At 43.5% G+C, this 23,845-nt stretch overlaps 1 protein-coding gene across 1 annotated transcript in view; it reads right to left on the bottom strand.

Annotated features, from left to right (window-relative positions):
* The window catches only part of SHC3 (SHC adaptor protein 3), a 440,401-nt gene that overhangs the window by 80,119 nt on the left and 336,437 nt on the right, over positions 1–23,845 (bottom strand). The window contains exons 7-8 of the mRNA XM_085632814.1: positions 12,823–12,949; positions 4,953–5,106 (exon numbers count right to left, since the gene is read on the bottom strand). Of these exons, the coding sequence (XP_085488940.1) occupies positions 4,953–5,106; positions 12,823–12,949 (281 nt within the window). The remainder of the gene's footprint in view (positions 1–4,952; positions 5,107–12,822; positions 12,950–23,845) is intronic.

Below are 23,845 nucleotides of genomic sequence, written 5' to 3'. Positions count from 1 at the left end.
GTTTTTTCTAAGTCTTCTGATTATCTTTTCCAGCATACTACTGCACATGTATTACCCTATTCTTAAGCGTGCTTACAATGTAACTGCAGAACATTCTTTTAGCGAATTACCTCCGCATGAGTTGTCCTATAGATTTGCGCTGCGCAACAACACATTTATCAGTATGTTACATCATTCCCATCAGACCAGCAATGCCACAAATTGTTGGATATGTGGCCGACTCCCTCCCTATCAGAACTATAAGGGAGTTTTGCCCCTCTTTCCCTATCCGTTCACACACAATGGCTCCTGTGGAGCATGGTTTAGTTTGATTAATTCCCTAGATTCAAATTCCGCAGTTTATCAAGACAACTGGGTATGGGGAAACCTGAACCTAGTTTTGCTTAAAGTCTGCTACCCTAACAAGGAGGGACTTCCCAAAAGAACAGGAACTGATCTAGAAAATGAAGTATATGGATTAGGTAATTTTACACTTAACCTCATGATCCTGAACGTTGAATCTGAAGCTACACCAATCTTACCCGCCATGTCAGTATTCCCAGTAAAAGGGGAATTATGTATAAGAAAGAATGGTTCCATACACATGGGCCATAGTAAATGCACCACTGTAATAAAATTCAGTGATCAAGGCAAGTCTACATTTAGAGCTTCCCATCATTCCTACTTCATATGTGGCCAGACCGCATATATATGTCTACCTTTAGATTGGGATGGTACCTGTTACATAGCATTCCTTCTGCCACCTGTTTTCCTAGCTCCTCCTGATTATCACCGAAATACCCATTTAGTACACAATAGACAGCAGAGAGATCTCCCAATTGTCGATTACACTGAAACAGCATGGGAAAAATACACAGATTTCAATAAAGGTTTCTTTCCCTATATAGGTACAGTCACTAATAGTAAGCTGATACGTAGCTTAACCAGAACCCTTGAAGCAGTAGTGAACGAAACTATTTCCGCTTTAGGCAATTTAACAGAAGAGCAGTCTGCTATGCGGATTGTTGTGCTTCAAAATCGTCTTGTCCTTGACGTCATCCTGGCCGATAGGGGCGGAGCTTGTAGGGTCATCGGATCAAGTTGCTGCATTTTCATACCAGAAAATTCGCCGTCAGTATATAAAGCCATAACCCGCCTTCATAAGATTATAAGCCAGATACACCAGAGTCCAGGCACCTGGACTTGGTCCGGTTGGTTCTGGGGCGTGTTGTCAGCCTGGGGATGGAGAATCCTATCCTTCCTAGGTATTGGCTTTCTCATACTATTCAGTTGCTGCTTATGTCTACAATGTGGGCCAGCGATTTGTGGTCTGTGTGCCACCTCGTGTATCCCACATCCAAGTTTTCGTTCGAGATCCCGGAAGAAGAAAGAAGAACAAATGATGCTATATGAACAGATCGATGGATTGATGAAGATCGATATCTCCTGAGGGTCCGTAGGGGACAAGGAGGGAATGAGGAAGTATGAATTTTGTGATCAGTTATGTCCCCTATCGTAGACCCCAACGGCTCCATGTGCATGCTATAAGTACATGTATGTTCCCTCCTGCTCCAGTTTTGAAGACGCAAATACATGTGCGTCCACCGTCAACATGTCCTCTTTCAGATCCGCCATGAATGGGTCAGATATTCCATTCCTAAGTATGAAAGGCCACCAACTTTATGTGGTTCACTTTCCACATTTTACAGATTCAGGCGAGTAGGCCCTGAATTCTGTCATCAAGCCTTTTCCTGCCTTCTGCCTCTGAAAGCTCCAGTCTGAGCCTGCATCTGTATCCATGAACTTTGTCCTACTCCCTGCGCGGCTAACGGTGCCTGATCCAGCATATTGCCTGCCAAAAACTGTATTTCACCTTCAAGATTATCTACTCCGCTCCTCATCCGATGCATTCCTGTCTAGCAGTTTAGGTAAACATTCCTCCAGCTACCGTGCAAAGGGCCAGGCCTCGCTGCCCTCATGCAAGTAATTCATGGGCCCCGTTACCATGGAATATTCCTACCCCCTCGCATCTCATGTAGACACTTAGACGCTTGTACACGCACTAACAGTCAGTATAGAATAGATTCTATCCTAGAGACCTTTCCTTTTGGATAACACAGTTCTTTAAACATAGGATATTAGATATGATTTGGGATTAGGTTGACATAACCCCCAGACTTTTGTCTCCACATGTAGAGCTAAATGTCAAGTCCCCTTCACCCTCTAGTTGCACGTCAATCACACGTCATGCGGCTGCGCGCGCATCTCTGCCAAATATTTTCTGCTGACATTGCAGGATTCTTTTATGGATCCACCCACTTGTGACATCATGTATAATGACGTTTATTAAATTACGCCCATATGACCGCCTCTATTAGTTACGTATGCACAGTTTATCTGTATTATCAGCTGTTACGCCTCTTGCATCTGTTCCACTGTAATGCATTTCCTATAAAACCAATTATCTGTCAATAATGTATGCCCTTCCTTCCTGAACTTTCGTGGTGATGGAATAGAAAGCCTACAATTCGAATTGTATTCCTTTGTATAGGAATAAAGCCTTTTAAAACCTCTAATACCACGGATTCTGCCTCTTATATTTACTGAGTTATTCTTACTAGACTTTACCGCATAAAAAATAGTACCGGTAACGAAATATTTACCACAATCAATGGTTACTAATACTCTTGAAACTCAGTATTGTTGCCCCCAATGAGTTTCATTACTGCTTGGTGACAGTGACGGTCCTTACTGTAAGGGACCATTAATGCTTATTATTGCTTCGAGCCGTATTTGTTCACTAAGGCTGTCCACTTAAGACCACTAATGTAGCCCTCACTGACAGCCACTACAGATGGTGCCCTTTCATGTGCATTACAGATAATGGCCGCTAACATTCATTAATTCCTGAAACCACTGATGCCGGCCATGCTTGGGCATATTAAGCCTTAGTACTGCCTGGGGATATTGATGATCATTACTAGCTGGGGCCACTCGTGGGCATTAAAGCTTTATGTATTAAAGTTCCTCACAAACAGGAGCAATTAATGGTTTTAAATGACACGGGCCACTTTCATTCCTTCAATATAAAATTCCACTAACATCTTTGCACTAAATAGCAGATGTTTATTGTTACACAACTCAAATGGTTCCTTATTGACTCCGGATATTGTCGCAAAGAGTGAGGGGACACTAATGTGCATTATTGTTCCAGGTCATTAATGTTTGTTAGTAGATAGGGACTTTAAGGAGTTGAGTTAGAGTTTGGGGGATGGGTTACTCAGCCACAAACGTGACACATATCCCATCCGCCCTGTTACCAGTGCCATAGAACATAATACACCTGTAGTAAGCCGACTGTATAGGCATCATGCTTGTGACAGAGTAACCCTTCTGCCAAACTCTAAATCAGATCCTGGCACCCTCCTGCCAAGGAATATTGATCTTCAATAAGGTTTAGGTTCACTGACCCTGCTGGATAGTGTTTTATAAATCAAAATGAGCGCCTAAATTCACGGCAATGAAAATGTAGCTAAGGTTGACACATTAGTAAATGTGTAGTTATAGTTACGTTGTCTCAAACATTAACAACATTTTAAATTAGATGTATTATCTGTGGTACCTATTTGGGCACTGTAGGGAACATGATGGCCCCACAGACCCAAGAGGGGCTTTGCAGAAGCCATTTTATATCTGCAGATTGTATTGAAGATCATTGTAAGTATAGAAAGAAAATAAAAGAAGGAGCCCATAGGGATAAAATGGGCAATGGGGACTTGAAGATTAGTTAGTACTCAGAGTGTTTTGCTAATGCTCAAGTGGCAGGGGCCCTGCTCCCACTGCTCACCAAGCATGCCCAAACTATTTGCACAATATTCTCTGGAGCATGGGTGCTTTGTGTAGTGCATCGCCAGAGGCCAAGTCCTTTGCCCAAATTACTTTACACATGGTTGAAGGATTTGTGCAGTGGTTCCTAGGGACGCAGAAGGTGGAAGCAGAGCATGGCAGAACGCCACACCCTGTATGCAGAAGCATTTGCTCATGGTCAAAGCCATGTGTATCAGTGTTTCTAGTCTTTGTAGCTTGGTGTTCCACAAGCACACTTGATATATAAAACAGTCATGCACAGGGGGTTCCGCTGTCACAGAATAAAGTCGCAGGGCATGGTCGGAGTCCTAGTGTTTTCCCACAGTCCACTGTGCAGAACTGAAGGCTGTGCAAAGTGGGTTATGGAACATGGTGGACGGGTTAAGTGGCGTAGGCAAGAGTTGTCTGCCTGAAGGCCAGGAACTGCTCTCAGCACACTATGTGCAAGGCCAGAGACATAAAGCAGTGTGTTTTGGGGGCAAGTGTGCTGGGTGTAGAGCATGGCCAAAACCAGGTCCGGTGCTCACAGCTCACTGTGCACAGACAAAGGCATAATGCACTCTGGGACACTTATGCTGGGGGTTATACACTGGGCCCCTGGCCCTCTGCACATGATGAAAGCCACACACAGTGGTTTCTTGCTTTGGCAAGGGCGCTTAGTTTATCTTTATAAAGCCAAACATACAGTAAAACACGTTTTATTCCTTGGCAGTTATTCTTTACTCCAAAGAGAAAATAACACAAAAACCACTACAATTTAAAAGTCATAGATATCAGTGCCTATTCCAATGAACTTCTCATGACCTCCCACATGATGTCATAATATCACAAATATTATCATTAATAAAATAAATGAAGTTATTATGGGGGCTGAAGCACAAAGCACAAGGCCAGGCCGAAAGTCAGGCCCTCTGTCCAGTATGTGCGGGCACAGCAGCCGAGTAACAAGTGCACAGAGCTGTGATGGAAAGGGTCTGATCTCGAGGTAGGTCAGTGACACATCCTGGAAATCCACCTTTTGCCATGCTCATTTTTTGCCTTGGCTGTTAATGCTGCATACTTATTCAAAATGCTTGATCTCATGAATTAGGACATTTTGTGAATACCTGAGCGCCGTCTCCAGGGCTTGGGAGTCTTGCTCGTAGCCGAGCATCAACAAAACCGCCTGTTGGAGGCATCTTGTTGGGAACACTGTTGTAGTATGCATTTTCCGGGTCCCCCTCTTCTTCAGGCCACGAGGGTTCATCTAAGCTCTGCATTCTGTAAAATCAGAAAAAATAAATGGATAGTAATATGTCCTGCACATGTCTGTTACATACTTTTGTAGCTGGCGACCTTACCACTTCCCAACATTATCTTAACAGTCTTAACCAGTGAGTTGTTGATAGCCATTTTGTGCATGTACAATAAATTGAGGAATAGCTTACATAATTCAACACACCCACAGTCATCCTTAATATATTCATTGACAACATATGTGGCCTGGTAACATGTAATCTGCTTCCAATAACATGCTAAACGTTCTACTCTGTCAGGCAGCACTTTTGGGGGATGTGGGTAATTAAATGAAGTATTATGATTATAAATGCTTTCATCACCTCTGCAGCACTTGGATGTCTCCCTCATCTTTGCTGAAAACACTAGGCCAGCTCTAGCAGTGCAGATTGTTTTTTAATTATGTTGAGTTCGAAGTCGCAAGATGGCACTCAGGCACAACGACTCAAATGCTTATTGTGTAAATAGTAACTTAAAACCGTACATGACAGATTAGCTTTGACATAACTGAAAAAAATAAAGAAAAGTAGGCATCACGTCTCTAAGTTTCTTGCAAAATCAATTCCTAAAACCTTGCACTGTCCGACAAAAAAAAAACTGAAAGTAAAACACTGTTAATCACAGTGTTGACACTTTTGGGGGCAAGGGTGGGTTAGAATACAATTATAATGTTTTGCAATAGTTCAAGTTTTATACATATACACTGAAATAATAGTTTTAATGAGCACAAACCCCTACTTGCATCGCCGGACAACACATGCTTCAGGCCTTCAGGTTTAAAGCCACAGAGGTGGAAACATATACAATTAAAATGCTGTCCAGACCAACTGGGTCAGATTTTACTTTGTCTAGGGCAATCAATAAAAATCTTCAACGTAGAAAGCCGTGCTTAATAAAAGCAGGGGTTTGCCGAGCTTGGCCCTGGCACTTAATTCTGTCTGCACCTGCACGTATGACAGTCCACCACCTTGTGGCGCAGTTTGCCTAAATTTGAGGTGAGCACACCGCCTGATTGTTTAATAATTTAATACACAGTAAACATGAATAATACCTGCTGCCTAGACCATTCTTATTGCTTTGAGTGGCCTGGAATAGTCTGAATTGTCACACTTGCAGAAGAGTGACGCACAATAGCTGTGTTGGAACTGGCAATGTCAGCACATGTAGAGGCAATGGGTGGTGCAAGCTGCAGAGGCACCCTGAGGCAGCCCTACACTTACCCCTTTTACAAATTAAGCACTGGTAGAAAGTGCTTTGCTAACCCAACATGAACAGCAGCATTCATATAGGATTGAGGAGACAACCCAATGTACGTGAAAAGAGTGTACTTTAATATCTTTTTAATATCCCAATGGAAAACATCTGAATCCTAAGGCACATAAGAATTTTGTTTACCTACTAATATCTTAAAAGCTCCAGTAGACATAGTTGCAAACTCTGATTCCCGGTTTCTCTCTAAGAGAGATATTGTACTTGCTAAGTAGGGCTGGCAGGGACTTGAGCAATGGAAATTAGTAATTTGAAGTTCCTTTCATCTCCAAACCCTGTATCATCTCCCAAGTGGCTGTTGTATAGTTAATTTAAAAGAATACGAATAGTGTTAATGAAAGTTGACTCACACCTACATCAAGCCTTATATGAGCTTGGGATGTCGATTTGTGAGCTTCAGATTTTGCAGACACCACTGCAACAGCTCTTAGGCAATATTCTATCCAATTTTTCAGGAATATGACTGCTCCATATATTACGGAAGGTATACATTTAGGCAATGATTTAAAGTTTGGAGAATGTGGCACATACGCCAACAATTGGCAGATATCCCTTTACCCCTATTTAATGGGCATGCTCTAAACTGGGAGGACGGGACATCTACCAATCAGGACCCCAGTCTATGTTGCTTTAAATATAGGCCCTAACACGTCACGTTGCAATTTATTATACAATGCCTGCTGTGCAAAACGTGGGGCACACGCCTCTGTCTGTCTTCAAAGCCTTACTGTGTGTCAAAGCAATGTCGCTCTATTGGCATGCCTAGGTAGGCTTCAACAGTCTCTATGTCCTGCTCATCAATAAACTAGCTATACATATCTGACGCACGACAAAAATAAAACCTGTGGATTGTCATTTTGCTAGACCTTCTTAGCTTGACATTCAGATACTCATCATCCTTCACCAGCTGCACTATGCACCTACCAATCTTATTGTCCTACTTTAGGGTTCTAGGTTTTGTTTCCATTGAAGGAGCCCCCTGTTATCATTCCACTTAGTCCATTAATTGCCTTTTTGGTTAAGGCTATTGACTTGTATGCCCTTCTCTTTTGACCTTAAACCATTCATTGCCAGATTTACTCGATACCAGTGGCTCTCTGTCCAGTGCTTCAAATAATGACAAGAGAACGCTCTCCCAAAGCAAATATTGAAACCTCTCTACCTTTAACATACTTAGCCCACTTCAGCCACCTAAGCAGTCATTCTGCTCCAGAGGACCTGTTTTGCCTCCCCATCCCAAGTCCTCACCTCCAATATTTTCTGATGGGACTCAATACCTAGATTAAATGTAATTGGCGGAGGGAGGTGATCACTCTGTCATTTTCTTATATGACGTGGTATAACCACAAGGAAGAAGAAAATAGATTAATATGTAGTCTTACTGGGCAAATCTACCAAATGAATGATGAATATTATCTCCTTTGTGGAGAAGCACGGAGCCCTTGCCTCCCGCCAAGCTGGCTTCCGCCCCGCACACTCTACGGAGTCCGTTGTTATGTCGGTTCTAGACACCCTCAGGGAGGGCATGGATACCAATCAGCACCAGGCCCTTGTGCTCCTCGATCTCTCAGCCGCCTTTGATACAGTGGATCATAACATTCTACTTTCCCGTATCGGGGCGGCGGGGATCGGGGGGACTGCCCTGGTCTGGCTATCCTCCTTCCTGAGCAACCGCACCCAGGCTGTCCGCCTGGGTGAATTCACAGCGGACACCCGGAAAGTTCAGTGCGGGGTCCCCCAAGGTTCCTCTCTCTCTCCCCTTCTGTTTAATTTGTATATTGCCCCTTTAATTTTTTCTCTTCAACAGATGGAGGTCACCGTTTTCAATTATGCGGATGACCTCCAGCTGGTCTTTAATCTCTCTTCTCCCTCTGCTGTCCTTAACTTCCAAACTGTCATGCTTCACATCAGGGACTGGATGAACCACAACCACCTGAAACTCAACCCTGATAAAACCGAGTTGGTGCTGACGGGCGGTTCATCCAGCCCCTGGTCCCCTCTTTTCTGGCCCCCCGCCCTTGGTCCCTCTCCTGCTCCCTCTTCCTCAGTTAAAACTTTAGGCATAAAACTTAATTCTCAACTCACCCTTCACTCCCAGGTCAGCTCTGTGGTATCCTCTTCTTTCCTCTCTCTGCGCACTATACGCAGGGTGTCCTGCTTCTTCACTTTTTCTGCCCTCAAACTCATTATCTTGGCCATGGTGATGTCCCGCCTGGACTATGGGAACGCCCTGTATGCCGGTATCCCCGCATACAGTTTGCGTCGCCTACAACAGATACAAAACCAGGCGGCTCGCCTGGTCTTCAATCTCCCTAAATTTCACCATTCCACCCCACTTCTGAATTCACTACATTGGCTCCCCGTGCGAGCTAGAATTCAATTCAAGCTCGCATCCATTACCTTTTTGGCCCGATCGGGCTTGGCGCCAGCCTTCATTTCTTCTGAAATTGCCTCTTATATCCCCACCAGGACTTTACGTTCCTCCTCCCAGTTCCTCCTCACCATCCCACGCTTCCGGAGAAAGAAGTGGGGAGGATCTAAATTTGCTATCCTTGCCCCTACCCTCTGGAATTCCCTTCCCCTTGAACTTCGTTCCATCACCCTCTATTCACAGTTCCGCAAATGCCTTAAAACCCACTTATTCGCTAAATCTCTTGTATAAACACTCCCCCTTCCCTCCTTGTTTTTTAACCTCAGTTTCCCGTCAGCCATAGCGCCAAGAAACCGCTGGTATACGTGCGCTCTATAAATACTTTCAAACTCAAACTCAAACTCAATATTCTGAAGGGATGCCGTCAGTTACCCTAGTATTGAAAGATCTTAGGATGTATTCTGCAGTAGGTGAACCATACATCTGTGTTGATACTGACTGCACATATATATTTTTTTTAAGGTCATAACTATTTAATTGAAATAGTATCTGGTCTAATTGAGATTACAATCCCCGGTAACTAACAACTGAGCCACCAGGAAAGAAGCAGATATTCTCTTGAGGTGTTCAGTTAGCCGGCTAAAAATGACATCTTCACGGCTAAGTTCAAGGTGGATATAAAGGTTTAGCAATATCACTAAGAGTGCTTTGCAACTAACATGCACTTCAAACTGTAAGGCAATGTTTTGTGTGGGTCATCTTGTTTGGAAGAGGATGCACGACTTGTACGATGGGTTAACAGACAAATAGGTGACCTATCTTCAATACTAGTTAGAGAGTTAGAGCATGTCAATATGTGGCAGTCAGAGATATATAATCAGGGCTAGAGTAGCTAAATATATCTGCACCTTGCTCATGGTGAATTGCAAACACATTAGCATATGCTGTTAATTTGCTACGTCTACCAGAATCAATCAAATAATTAATTACTGAATCTATCCGACTGTTAACAATCTCTTTGTTTTCTACGTGCCCTGAAGACTCCTGAGATGCCTGGTTGGCACTGGAATTCGTTATCTTCCCACCCAGATTCTTACTTTGTAATGATCCCAGCCCACCTTTGTGTGTCTTGCGCAATTCCTTCTTTGTAGCGTAAACCCTAGATTTTGTTTAGAATGTTATGCATTCCAGTTCTAGTTCTCTGGTTTCTTGCATTTATTCTTACCTAACCCATTTGACAGTTTAAAAATGCCACACTTCCCATGCCCTTTATTTTTTATCTACATGTAAGTATCCCTCTGAGGACTTTCTCTCTATGCCCCTCTCATGCTTATCTTCCTGGAAGACTTATTAAAGCTTTCACCTTCAATTCCAAGTTAACAGTATGGAAATAATGGAGAACTTTCTCTTCTCAGCAATTAGCTAGGCCCTCATTATGAGTTGTGGTACAGTTCATTGGGCCCTCATTATGAGTTGTGGTATTTGACTCAGAGTGATAAATCTGGCAAAAGTTTCCATCTTGCAATGCTGAGTCTTCCCAGGCCCAAAATTATAGCGTGCCGAAACGCCGGGCCAGATAACCCCAGGACCACAGATACTGGACTTATCTGTACTGCTGCAGGGGCTGTAAGCAGTCCCACTGCCTTCCGCCCAACCAACGCCTGCAGCAGTACAGGAGGGGCAAACAATGCTCCCTCCCATGGACAAGCACAAGCTTGCCCTGCACCCCTTCACTCCCATTTAAAATACTCCACAACGCGCCTAACTCCCATGGTCATCTCACCTACACATTCCACCTGCTCAGAACAGGCAGAAAATGGCAATTGGGATTACTGAGAAAGACTGTACAGGAAAGGATTCAGTATTACAAGGTCTGAGCAGTTACTCCCCATTCCAGGAGCAAAACACATAATCGATGGAATTTGGTGTGGAACTGGAGATTACATCCCCTGGTATCCTTATACCATACTCTAAGTGAGAGGTCCAGGTGATCCAGGTCTTTCTCGTCCCCTATCCCTGATGGAACGATATCAGGCAACGACTGGAGAATAAGCATACATTTATGAACTTAAGATTGAACAAGTGGGAATAATAGGCAATCCAGCCGCGGCCTGTGGAGGGAGTTCCGGGGGGCGGTAAGGCAGAGCGGGGGAGGGGCAGGGTGGGGGGTTCTAAAAACCGGAATATGGATAATTGCAGGTATGTAGACAATTAAATAAATAAAACGAACTTCGTAGCGCGCGCTGCATCGCATTTTGCGATGCAGCGCGCGCTACGAAATTCGTTTTTTTTATTTAATTGTTTACTTACCTGCAATTATCCATATTCCGGTTTTTAGAACCCCCCCCACCCTGCCCCTCCACTGCCCCGCCTTACCGGCCCACGGAACTCCCTCCAAGGGCTGCGGCTGAGGCAATCCCTGCTTACCGTTTCCGACTTCTGCACTCCAAACTTCATGTAGCACGCGCCCTATCATCAGAGGGAGTTCCCTCATTTGCATGTGGGCATGGCCCCATGCAAATGAGGGAATCACTTTGCCTCTGCTCCTGCGCTGTCTTATGGAAGCGGGCGCAGAGGCAAACAGGTCTTTAGTTGCCACACTGAAAGTGTGCCACAAAAAGGTGTTGCACTTTCAGTGTGCCTCTTAATAGTAGCCCTCTGGATGTGAGAAAGGTGGTTCCATGGCCCCTCCAGACATCCCCTTGCAGGCAGGTGCAGCTACTCACTGCACCCACCTGCAAGGAGATCTCTAATCTCTCTTGAAACTGCAGGTGGGTGCTGCCTGCACTGTGAAACATGGAGTGGCTTTGAAGCAGCCGCTGCGTATTTCACTTCAATGTGCTGCCCCCATGGCGCACACAGTGAAAGTGCGCCCTTATAGTATTATCGGCCCGAGTGTCCACTCTCAAACTCATTTTTTGTAACTCTACAGAGACTTGTCAAAGGTTACGCTGTTGAGTGTGTCCTTCTCTGGTATTTTTTAGATTAATATCCATGGGAAAGTTTTAACAAAAATTAATGTTTCATGCAGTTTGCAACACAAATAGTTTAATGCTGAAAGTTTATCCCACCTCTGTGATTTGTCACTGAATCTGAAGGCACTTGAGGGGCATCGGAGATGTATTCCAGAAATCGTTTTCGGGCTGTCATCATAGTCAGCTGGCCCTGATCAAATCATATTACTGGCAGGTTTCTCTACATACAGACTCATCCAAGATTCAAAACATGCATAACTACTCTGTAGAAGCTGCTGTTGATTGGTTATCTCACTAAATTAGACTGCTACGATTCACAAACTTACATTTCAGTCATGCGTTTATCGACAGTTACCAAATAAGTGCTAATTCATAATTTTTCGTAGGTCAGTAGGGATTCCACACAAAGTATGATGTGTAGGTAATTCAGTGGTTCAAGGGTACTATAAATGTTTTTTGTTCATATCAGGGCCCCCTGTTCCATGTACCATAGGGTGGATATACTGACCTGTGAAAAAGGTCAAATCAAAGCACTCTAAGACTAGAAGAGGCGGGGCCTACGGTTTTGTCAGAGGTGAAGTTAGAAGCTCACCAATGAAAGACAGCTTGCAGTGATGCATGATGGTACAGTGTACATGGAAGTCTCCAACATTGTGAAACCAGGGGGCAGACCTTTATAGCCAGAGTGGAATAAAGGTTGGTAACCACAGCATGTTTTAAAGGTTTTCAAATCAAGACAATGTAAAAGCTTCAGATCCCAATAATTTAAGAATATTTAAGTCCATATCCAATCCATGACCCAGAATCAGGCCTCAACGTACTTGGCCCATAGACTCTGGAACTATCTGACTTAAGGTTACTCTGAGTTGCTCTTCTTGGTCCAGGTTGGGCTTACAGTATATAATCATATAACTTTATGTACACATTTTATTTATTTATTCAATTTTTACCTTATTTCTCTTACTCCAGACTGTTCTACTTTGTCATTAGGCCGATACATCTAGATTTGTCGCTATCCTAATCAACAACATTGACTTACCCGAATCTATGAGTTACGAGAATGGGTACTGGGTGACAATCACTGACCTGTCGGGGAACGCAGGCATCTTGGAAGGACAGCGTAAATACTGCTTGAATCGCAGCTCAAATGCTTGCCCTATGGTGCTGATGACATCCTGCGCCAATCCATCGCAGCATTCCAGGATGTGGCAGGCTAGAGCAGAAAGGGGAAGGCTTTGGTGAGCACTCACAAACAGTTCTTCTCTTTCCCAACATCAGCTCCATTGCATAACAACTGCAGTTTTCTGCCGCTAAAGCGGCTGTAATTTTTAACGCCGTTTCTTGATAATATGCCCCCAAGTACTTTAGCTCCAAACATCTTGAAAGCTGGTCGTATCCCCATCAAACAGATGATTTTGGTACCATGAGGCAGTGTGCGTTACAGACATCTTTCTACAGCCAACAGTGTTACATAAAAGTTACAATGTAGCCCACATTAGTTATTTTTTATAAACAATACAATTATGTAGTGCTATTCTGTAACTATTTGGTCACTTCAATGTGCTCCAGTACAAGGGTAAAAACTATTACATGTGAAAAAGAAACTGATGGAAGTTGAATCAGATTATAATGTTGATGTGGTTTATGCTACCATTAAGTTGTTGAAAGATGGGACAGGGAGGGTGGTTGGTTGAAGTAGGCTAGCAAACAAGGGGGCATATTATCAAGCACAGCGTTAAAATTATCGCCGCGCTAAAGCGGCGATAATGGGCTTGATAATATGCCGAAGAGAATTCCCACAGAAGCCCATGTTGACACCAGAACATGGGCTTCTATGGGAATTCTCAAGGGCATATTATCAAGCCCATTATCGCCGCTTTAGCGGCAGTTTTCTGCCGCTAAAGCGGCGATAATTTTAACGCAGTTTCTTGATAATATGACCCAAGGAAGGTTGGAATCTTGCAAGCAGTCATTGTTAATTCCGGAGATGGAGTAGGTCTTTCTGACTTATTCAGTCTCTGAGAAATATATCACTGAAGGGCTCTTAAAAATATGGCTGCTTCACAAGTCGTATTATTTATTTTTTCACCATGTTTTTCCAACGTCACTATTTGACATTTGTTTAAATTTTAGTTTGATATTCTTTTTATTCTTTTTAGACCAATTTTATTGATGTCAACAGAATTCTCCTTTCCTGACATAAAAAAAACCGGACACCAGCGTAATGACTGCATTAAGTAAAGCGTACCAATCGATTTGTTATTACAAAACAGATTTGCGTACATTTTTGGTAATTTAGACATTATTTCCGTCTTTAAGATTGTCCCGTTTAAAATGCACATACTATGATAAATAGTTGTTTTGAAGTATCAGAAACTGGTGATTTCAATATTGTGATATATATCAATCATCGATTTCTTCATTCTTGCTACGTGTAACCATTTCTGAATCATTGTGTGCCTGCAACCAACTTCAGTTGAAAAGTAATGTAACAGTGCCACCCCTAGGACAACTCGGGGTATGGCTTCTGCACTTTTTATTTTGTCATTTACCAATTTTATGAAGTCACGGTTTTCGGTATCATATATTAATATTCAAAATATAAATATGAATGTATCCCTATCAATTGCATGTATACTTGTATACATGTATACTTCCACCACCTCTGCGATCTCCACTGGCTCCCCATCGAAAGAAGAATAACCTTTAAGCTCCTCTCTCACACTTACAAGGCCCTCCACAACATCGAACCAGCATACCTAAACAACCGCCTCTCGTTCCACGCACCCAAGAGACACCTTCCATCAACTGACCTCTCCCTGGCTCACCATCCCACGCATCTACAAGACCAGAACGGAAGGAAAGTCCTTCTCCTACCTCGCAGCCAAGGCCTAGAACGAGCTCTCCCTAAACCTCCGGCAAGTGCCTACACTGCTCTAGTTCAGGAAGGACCTCAAAACCTGGCTCTTCGGATGACTCCAGCACTCAACAGAATCGCCCCCCTCCCCGGCCCCCAGGGCCTTGAGACCCTCGCAGGTGAGTAGCTGCGCTTTACCAACCCGACTGAGTGATTGCTTGATGTATGTTTTGAATCATAACGGTACCACCTAATGTACATTTGATTAAGGCCTTCATTAACAAGTGGCCCGATAATTATGATAGGACCAGTACAGTGAATTACCTGCCCCATAGAAATGATAACTTTGGCAGAACCATTTCATTTCTAGGATATTTTAACTAGTGATTTTACCTGCTAAAAGAAGACTTAGAATCTTGGTAAAATACAGAGGGAAAATGTGGGAATCGAAAGCTGAAAGTACAAAAACGGTATTAGCAAGAACCCTGGTATCAGTAATTCTGGAGGGGGAAATACAGGTGATAATAATGGGATTTGGATGTAGAATTCCAATCATATTTAAGGTGCACAATCTATTAAGTGAATAAAATAGCCAATGTAATCAATTATGTTGCCAATTAACAACAATTAGCCAGTGTAGTCCTTGTAAACATTACCATCTGACTTTACATTTTTTATTATTTTAATGAAGTAACCCAAGTACATCTTCATATATTCGGCCAATGGTGATTTGTGTCATTACTTTTCATAGTTCCTAAAGATTTTCCAGGGCATACCTCTCGTTTATGAACGATGCTTACAACACTTTGTATTTCATAACATACTTGCTGTACATAACATATGTACCATTGCGAATAAACATTATTCAATATGTCTCTCTACTCTTACACCTGTGTATCTCTTACTTTGAAGAAACCATTCATTATGCTTTATTAACCAGAATGTTTGTGAAGTTTATCAATCAATGAATAGATATCATAGGATGTCAATGTTTTTGGTGTGTTCCCCCCATTTGTTTTGCCCTTGGGAGATGTGGTCTGAGTCCGATGATCAAACTCCATCTCCCTGCCCTCTGCTCTGAAACTAAATGCCATTGTTGCTTGCTTAAAGGAAGCTATACTGACACTTTTGTAATCCAGCTGTAACAGTGTACAAATGTTTTGTGCAGAACCACAAAGTTCTAATATAGGATGTAAGAGAGAAAATATATTTTTCCCACTTGAACCTAAAAACATAAGGGTTCCGAGGGGAGAAGCAAGATGGCGGCCCCGTAACGGAGGCCGACGCAGCTGGGCAATGAGGACAATGAATTAAGCCCCAAGGAGATTTTCAACCGCCGACACGGCCCCACCCGATCTCGGTAATTATTGCTGGGATTAACGGCTACGGAAACCGGCTATGCCGACAGCACTTACCGGATGTCGGCTTTCTAGACAGGCCCTTCGTTTGGCGCTGGCCGCATTTGCAGCTCTCTCTTCCGCCCACGGACTCCTCGAGAAGGGGCGGAGGCAGGCGCCGAAGCAACGGAGAGTGGCGGAGTGCAGCTCGCGGGAGTCCGGCAGCGGCAGTCACAGCAGTCTCGGCGGTCTTGGCAGGCGATCATTGGGTCTGAGAGCGCAGAGGGATATAATGGCCCCTAAAGAGGCTGCGGCCTCAAAATCGGCGCTCCACAGGAAAAAATCTCAGAGGGAGGAGACCGAGCATGAGGGTGATGAGGATTTGCAAGGACCTCAAATATCAGCAGGACAAACGAAAAGAAGGCAACAGGTAGCAGGTAGGACCCGGCTTGCGGCAGCATCAATCGCGGACATCTTCCCTAAGGTTGGCAAGGAGAAGGAGAAGGGCCTCAAGGCTGCGGAGGTAGGTGCAAGCCTACTGGTGGATACCCTTCCTGATAACTCTTTCTTGACTTCCGAGGAACGTACAGACTCTACCATGAGTATACCTTCAGCTAATATGTTAAGTTTGTCATCTGTCCCTGCAGATACTGAAGTTGTCCCAGACGAGTCCACCCCTGTGGAGGTCACCATTGCATCCTTAGATATGGGGAAAGGATGTGGCAGTATTTTGGGAAGTCAGCCAGGGCTGGGAACACTAGTAAACACTGAGTCACAGAAAGCTGACCCGTTGCCTACTGGTCTGACTACCGATAAGGAAAAAGCGGCAAGTGAATGTTACTTCTCTGTCTCTGATGGGGCGGAGTGGTCAGAGGAAGAAGAACGTAGCTCCTATTCAGGTTCAGAATCTGATTCTGAGCATGGTCTTCCGGCAACTATTGTGCGGCCTCTGGTGGTGAAGAGCCAGTCTCTGAAAATAGGTCACTCCTCCCGAGAACTGAGCTGGGATCACTCTCCTGACCTAGCTCTGCAGGGAGGACCTGCGGCGGATAGTACTCATCGTTCCCTCGTGGAGACCATACACCAGGAGATACTTGCACACAGAGATGAAACACGCCAGGATAATCGCAAGGCACAGGCCGCCATGAGGAAGATGCAGGGAGTAGTAAGAAAGCTATCGAAAGTCTGTACTAATACGGCGGATAGAGTATCCAATCTGGAGGAGAGGGTGGTATCCACGGAGGCCGAGGTGGCTGAGGCCACAAGCAAAGTCAATGCCCAATGTTCCCAGGTTGTGGACCTACAGTGGAAATTGGAGGAGATGTAGAACAGGCTCCGCAGAAATAACTTGAGGGTCTTGGGGATCCCGGAGGGGATGGAAGGGTCGGACATACGGGCATTTATCATCAAGCTCTTTGAACAAGCATTTCCAGAGCTTTCAAGCTGGAACTGGTCTATCGAAATACAACAAGTTCATCATACCCCCTTTAAAAACCGGTCCAATGTCAAAGAAGGCGACAAACCAAGAGCGGTATTAATATTTTTTAGCAACTTCATATTGAGACAGTCCATTGCAGAAAAGGCTAGACCAGATGCTAGGAGGAGTGGGGACGGGTTTTCCTTCTTTGTCCGTCCTGATTATTGCCACACGACTGTGGAGAGAAGATGGCGGTTAAGAGAAATGATTAAATCATTTCAGGAGAAGAGGATTCAAGCCTATCTCATAAATCCGGCTCAGTTAAAAGTGATTAACGAAGGGAGGACTCTCTTTTATTCGTCAGAAATTAAAGCAAAGGAGTATCTGGTCTCTTTGGGCAAGAAGGCTGATTAATGTGTGGACTGGATACTGGGTGTAAAATAATCTTATACTGGGGTGGTCGGGATATTAGTCACTTTGATAGGGTTAAATAGTTAGAGTAGTTAAAATAAGGGGCTATAAAGGGTTCCAGGTATTTGGTTTTCTCAGTGCTTGTCCTCATCTGCCCACTACAGCACCATCACATGCACAGACTAGATTTGAGCGCTTCACCAAGGAGGGTTCGGGTTAGGGACAGTGAAAGGGGTAGGGTTCACATTGGAAGAGAGGGAGATCGGGGTGGGAGGAAGGGAAGTGGTGGTGTGGGGGTCAATGGGGGGAAAAATAAGGGGAAAAATTGCAGGTTGTTTCATCTTGTTTCTTTTTTTTTCTAGTCAGATAAAGACTTTATGGATACAGAAGCATTCTGAGGAGCAGGTTTTTTGTTATGTCCAAATAGTGCATCAAGATGGTGGGCTTTAGGGTTTGCTCTATAAATATAGGTGGGCTAAATGATTGGAGGAAACGTTTAAGGCTGGTGCACTTTGTTAAGAATAATAGAATGGATATTCTCTGTCTTCAGGAGACCCACCTTCCTTGGTCTAAAAGGAGCCTTATATCTCTCAGTGGTTTTGAGATGGTGGCCTGTTCTACCCAATCTTCAACAAACAGGGGAGTTCTGATTTTATTAAAAAAACATTTGGGAGGGGTTAGGCGGACTAAGTCGGATAGCAATGGTAGAGGCTTTTAGTTGAATTAGAAAGGGGCCTGACACTTTGTGTAGTGTATGGGTCAAACGAAGATGATCCGGAGCTCTTTGACTTTCTAGAATTAGAGCAAGCTACCTGGCCTACCCCCATAATCTTGTGTGGAGATTTAAATATCTCCTCTGATTGGAGCAACTCTACTGTGTATCAGGGTCATAAACCAAGAGTTTTTAGGGCAATAAAATCCCTTATCAACTCTCATGGGTTGAAGGATGTATGGGGTGCAAAAGAACCATTAAAACCTGGTTATACTTATTTTTCAAATCCCTATCAGAAGTTCACTAAGTTGGACTATTTTTTTATTTCTTCCAATGAAATAAATAGAGTAGGAATAAAGAAACTACCGAAGTTATTGTCTGACCATAATCCTCTGATATTGTCTTATGAAATATCCGGACTTGATAGGGTCAGGACCAGGTGGACTTTTGAGAGGCGTTTATTGGGGGATATAAGATTTACCAAGCATATGTTGAATTGGGTAGATGAGTGTTTCGCTGCTAATAGGTTTAGCGCTTCTAGGAATTGTGTTTGGGAGTCATTCAAAGCGGCTTTAAGGGGGGAATCTATAAGTTTTGGGGCCAGGATAAGAACGGAGGAGAACAGGGAAGGCGAGAGGTTAATGGGTATTCTGTCTGATGCAGAAGAGAGATATAATTATGGGAGGGGACAGTAGCAAGAGTCAGAGCGAATTGCTGAAAATTAGAGCGGAACTTCAGAAGTTGATTACCCAGAAGGCTTCAGGAGAGTATCAAACATCTAAGACCAAGCGTTATGAAACGGGAGAGCAAGCAGGCAGAGTTTTAGCTCTGCAAATAAGACAGGGGAAAGCCAGGAATATTATTTCCCTTATTGAAGAAAATGGGGAGGAATTCACGCAGACAAATGAGATAATTCAGGCTTTTAAAAACTTCTATCAACACCTGTATGACGAGGAATCGCGGGACGGTAATCAGGGGGTCGAGGTGGTGGATAATGGTCCCCGTCTTAATATTTTGGAGAAGGATGAACTGGATAGAGATATTAGTGGGGGAGAGATAAGCGAGGCTCTGCGTGAGCTAGCCTCCGGTAAGGCCACCGGCCCGGATGGGATCCCTCTGGAGGTCTACAAATGTTTAGAACCAGTGATTTTACCGTTATTAGTGGATTTATTTAATGGAGTAATGTGTACAGGAGTGGTTCCGGCCTCTTGGCGAGAAACCAACATTGTAGTCTTTCATAAGAAAGGGAAACCCCCGGAGAAACTAGGCTCCTACCGCCCAATCTCGCTAATTAATGCGGACACTAAGTTATACTTAAAGATCTGGGCGAAGAGGTTGGGCAGGATCATTGGGGGTCTTGTCTCCCCCTGGCAACATGGATTTATTCCGGGCCGCAGCACTACGGATCACATTAGGAGAGCAATAGCGCTGTTCGATACCCAGGTAGCAGGGGGAGAGGAGATGGCCATGATCCTGCTCGACGCAGAAAAGGCCTTCGATAGGGTCGTCTGGGATTTCCTATGGGGCGTATGGATAGGGAGAGGATTCAGGGAGAAAGTTATCAGAGCTCTCAAAGCAATGTATGTAGATCCAGTTGCGAGGGTGGTGGTTATGGGAGAGAGCTCTGAGAAGATAGCCATACAGAGAGGCACCCGTCAAGGTTGCCCCTGCTCCCCGATCCTCTTCCCATTGTACATTGACCCTCTTATCCAGAAAATTTTAGACTCCTCCAGGATTAGTCCGGTAGTTTGTAACGGTCACAGTAGTAAAATGTTGGCCTATGCTGACGATTTTGCAATTATTACAACTAACCCTCAACAGGCAGTCATGGCCCTGGTTGAAATAACTGAGGAGTTTGGCGAGTGGTCGGGTTATCTTCTAAATGAGTCCAAAACCCAAATAATCTGTACTGGGAATATAGATAAAAGTGGCACGAGATATGTGGATTCAGCTACATATCTAGGGATTAGGATCAATGCCTCAGTGGAGGAAATAATAGCCGAGAATTATCCTCCACTCCTGAAATCTATCGAAAAAGAGCTAAAGAGGATAGACGTTTTACATCTTTCTTTGATTGGGAGGGTAAATGTTTTAAAAATGTCCATATTTCCTAGAGTTCTTTATCTGTTCAGAGCCATACCCCTATTTTTGGAGGAAAAACTAATCAAAAGTTTGGATTCTATTTTTATAAGATTTATCTGGCAGTACGGCAGGGTCAGGCGGTCTACTAACTATATGTCACTTCCTAGGGAAAGGGGAGGGCTGGCCCTACCTAATCTGAGATTATATCATTGGTCTTGTCTTTTGACACAAATGTCCATTCTGTTTCAACATGAGATTAATTCTGGTGTTATTAATTCGGCTGTCCAGGATATACCCTCCCTTTTTGAACTGTTAATTGGGGAAAAGGCCTTTGGGATGCTGTGGCGTGAAGTTCATCATAGATACTATAAGAGGCTCCGCTTGAAGATTTTGGAAGGGGTCTGGGGGGTTTGGAGGGCTATCTCTAAGCTATGCAAAATTCCAAAGGTAAACCGTTTTCTCCTTCTATGTAACTCTAGTCTACTCCCCAATGTGGGGGCCGACAGGAATTTACAGGTATGGAGGGATCTCGGCATTAGGACCTTTGGGGATATATGGGGAGACCTTGAACCGCTTGGTTTTGGTGCCCTTCAACAAAGGTTTGGTATTCTGGTCAATCATTGGTTGTTGTATGGTCAGGTTGAACGGTTATTAAAGGCATTTAGACCAAAATCTCTGTTAATGGAGGATGCCCCTGTAATTGATTTGCTAATTGCTGGGTCTAAAAAGATAAAATGGGTTTATAAGCAGTTAATCACAGAAGTGCAAGACGATATGGAAAAAACAGAGGCTGCTCTGGCTTTGAAATTGGGAGACCCTGATTTAGATCTGGATCTGGCCCTCACCCTGAATAAAAAAGTTTTTAGATCTACAAATTTGACGGCCCAGCATTATAAAACTGTATTTAATTTATATCATTCTCCCGCCAAATTATTCGCTTGGGGGTTAGGGTGGACGATAGTTGCCCTAGATGCAATGCTGGGCAAGCCGATCTCTTGCATATGTTCTTTTACTGCAGCTCGTTGTCCTCAGTACAGAGGGAAGTGGGAACGTTTTGGGAGGGGCTGCTAGGTCACAAGATCGATCTATCCCCTGCCCTGATGTTATTGGGCTGCGACCATAAACAGAAATTGGTACAGGCTGAAGAAGCACTGGTTTTTATGTTGTGGCGGTGCTCCGGATTTTAATTTCCTCTGGTTGGAAAGACACTTTGGCCCCTTCTTTTCAAATGTGGCTCTCTAGACTGCTGAGCATACATAATATAGAGAGTCGTCTGTACGAGAAGGGTAAAAAAATGCGGGATTTTGGAAGTAAAATGTGGGCTCCAATATCAATGTGGAGGGAGACGGCCAGTAGACAGTTGAGTTAGGGTAAAAAAATAAAATAAACTTTTTAACCTGCTTTTATAGACTTCTTACTTATTCTTATGTATTGTATTCTGTGTCGATTGGATATAAATTTGTGCTGACTCTTTTTTGTAATGATGTGTTCAAACTGCAAATAAAATAAAAATAATTTAAAAAAATGAACCTAAAAACATAACGTGCTCTAGAATCCTAATTTTTCCAGCAGGCTGCAGAGGTCGTTGTTTAAAAAGGGTATTATCGAAAAAACGTACATTGCTAATATCTCTTAGGAAAAAGCTACGCAATTCAAATTTGTAACAAACTTTGTAGACCAATTAAAGGCTGTAAACCGATCAACTGCAGTGTGTGTCATGCCCCAGAAAACATAAGGCAGGCGCTTGCAGCTTGTTTGGATCAAGCACTTTCTGGCACTGTGACTGGTCTGTCCGCTGACAGATCCTCGAGTCACAGAGACTGGAGCTGGCTACAGCAGATTTATTTTTATTTTCAAAGCTGCCCCGTGTGCCACTACAGAAGTAAATGCATTAGTGACACGTTTCAGACTAGTACTGTCACCATAACAATGAGTCCAGGCTAGCAGAGGTTCAGTAAACTGACTGAGTCAGGCAGCGGCAGCTGCATACAGCAAGCTGAAGTTTTTGATGATTATTCCTGCTGCGCCTTACCGCACATGAAGTCAGAGGAGCTGTAATGCATAACTAATGCATTTTAGTTTGGTGATTCTACCACAAGCACTAAAACGTGTTAGTCTAACCCCTGATGAGTGGAACTTGGCAAGACTGATCAAGTAGTAGCCACGCAAAGGTCTACAAAAGATTATTTTTTAAATATTTTGCAATTGTTGGCGTTAGGCCCCATAAAATTTGAACAGTGTGCAAAAAGGTTTGACTACAGTACACTTTCTTATATTAAAAAAAATCTAATAAGAAAGAAAAAGAAACCCAAAATAGAGCAATTTCTCATATAATGAATGTCTCACCATGAGTGAGAATGAGGAAAAGACGATACCTATTTCTATGTTACAGCTAAAAATGCACTTTTCAGTTGTCCCACAGGGTCACATATATGCATTTAAAAATCCACCCCTGGATTTTATTGATCCAATGAGCTACATCCCTATCTGTGAACCACTTTGCTTTGCTGGATTTTGGGAACCAATAATACATCAAGAAAAAAAGTTGTTGACTGGTTCTGTGCCTTCAAGGGCAGTCACAACAGGTCCTATAGTACCGGTCATCAATTATCTTTATTTCGGTCACCAGGACCATAAAAGAATGCAGATACAACAATAAATGTACAGAATAAAATATGCAGCGAAAGTACAATGATAAAAATAAAACAGTTAAGCTAAAATCATCACACTAAATCATTCAATTGCGGACTTGAGACAATGAAAACGAATAAACCACATCGAAGACAAGAATTTTGCAACCGCAAATACGATTGGGGCGGAGAGATCAGATTTCAATATTCGAAAAGCAGGGGCATACTGTCTAAAGCCCATGTTTCTGAGAAGGGGTCGGAGCCAATAATTCCTAGGTTTATGGTATGCAGGGCAGAAGAATATAACATGTAAGTCCGTTTCATGGGAGTATGCACAACTAGGGCAGTGGGCTGTGTGATTTGATTGTGCCCACGAAACCGTGTGTACCCTAAAGGGTAATGTGTTGAAACGCCATTGCATGTGAAGTTTCCTAGTCAGTGGTGGGCCCATATCATCGAATACATACTCTAGATTATAATAATCTTTAAATCCCAGAAAGTATGCTGTCTGGGAACCCTCTCGTGTAGCATTTATGAGAGCAAATGTTCACGGGTGAATGCTGATGATGTTGGTTCTCTTAGCTGCCTTGGAAAGAAGGGTTCCAGAGGTAGGTAGGATTTCATGCGATCTAATGGATCTGTCTGGTCTACACTTACTAGTTG

This window comes from Triturus cristatus, chromosome 2_1, assembly GCF_964204655.1.
Source record: "Triturus cristatus chromosome 2_1, aTriCri1.1, whole genome shotgun sequence".
In the NCBI taxonomy this organism is placed as follows: Eukaryota; Metazoa; Chordata; class Amphibia; order Caudata; family Salamandridae; genus Triturus; species Triturus cristatus.
This window is presented reverse-complemented; position numbering and strand designations above follow the sequence as displayed.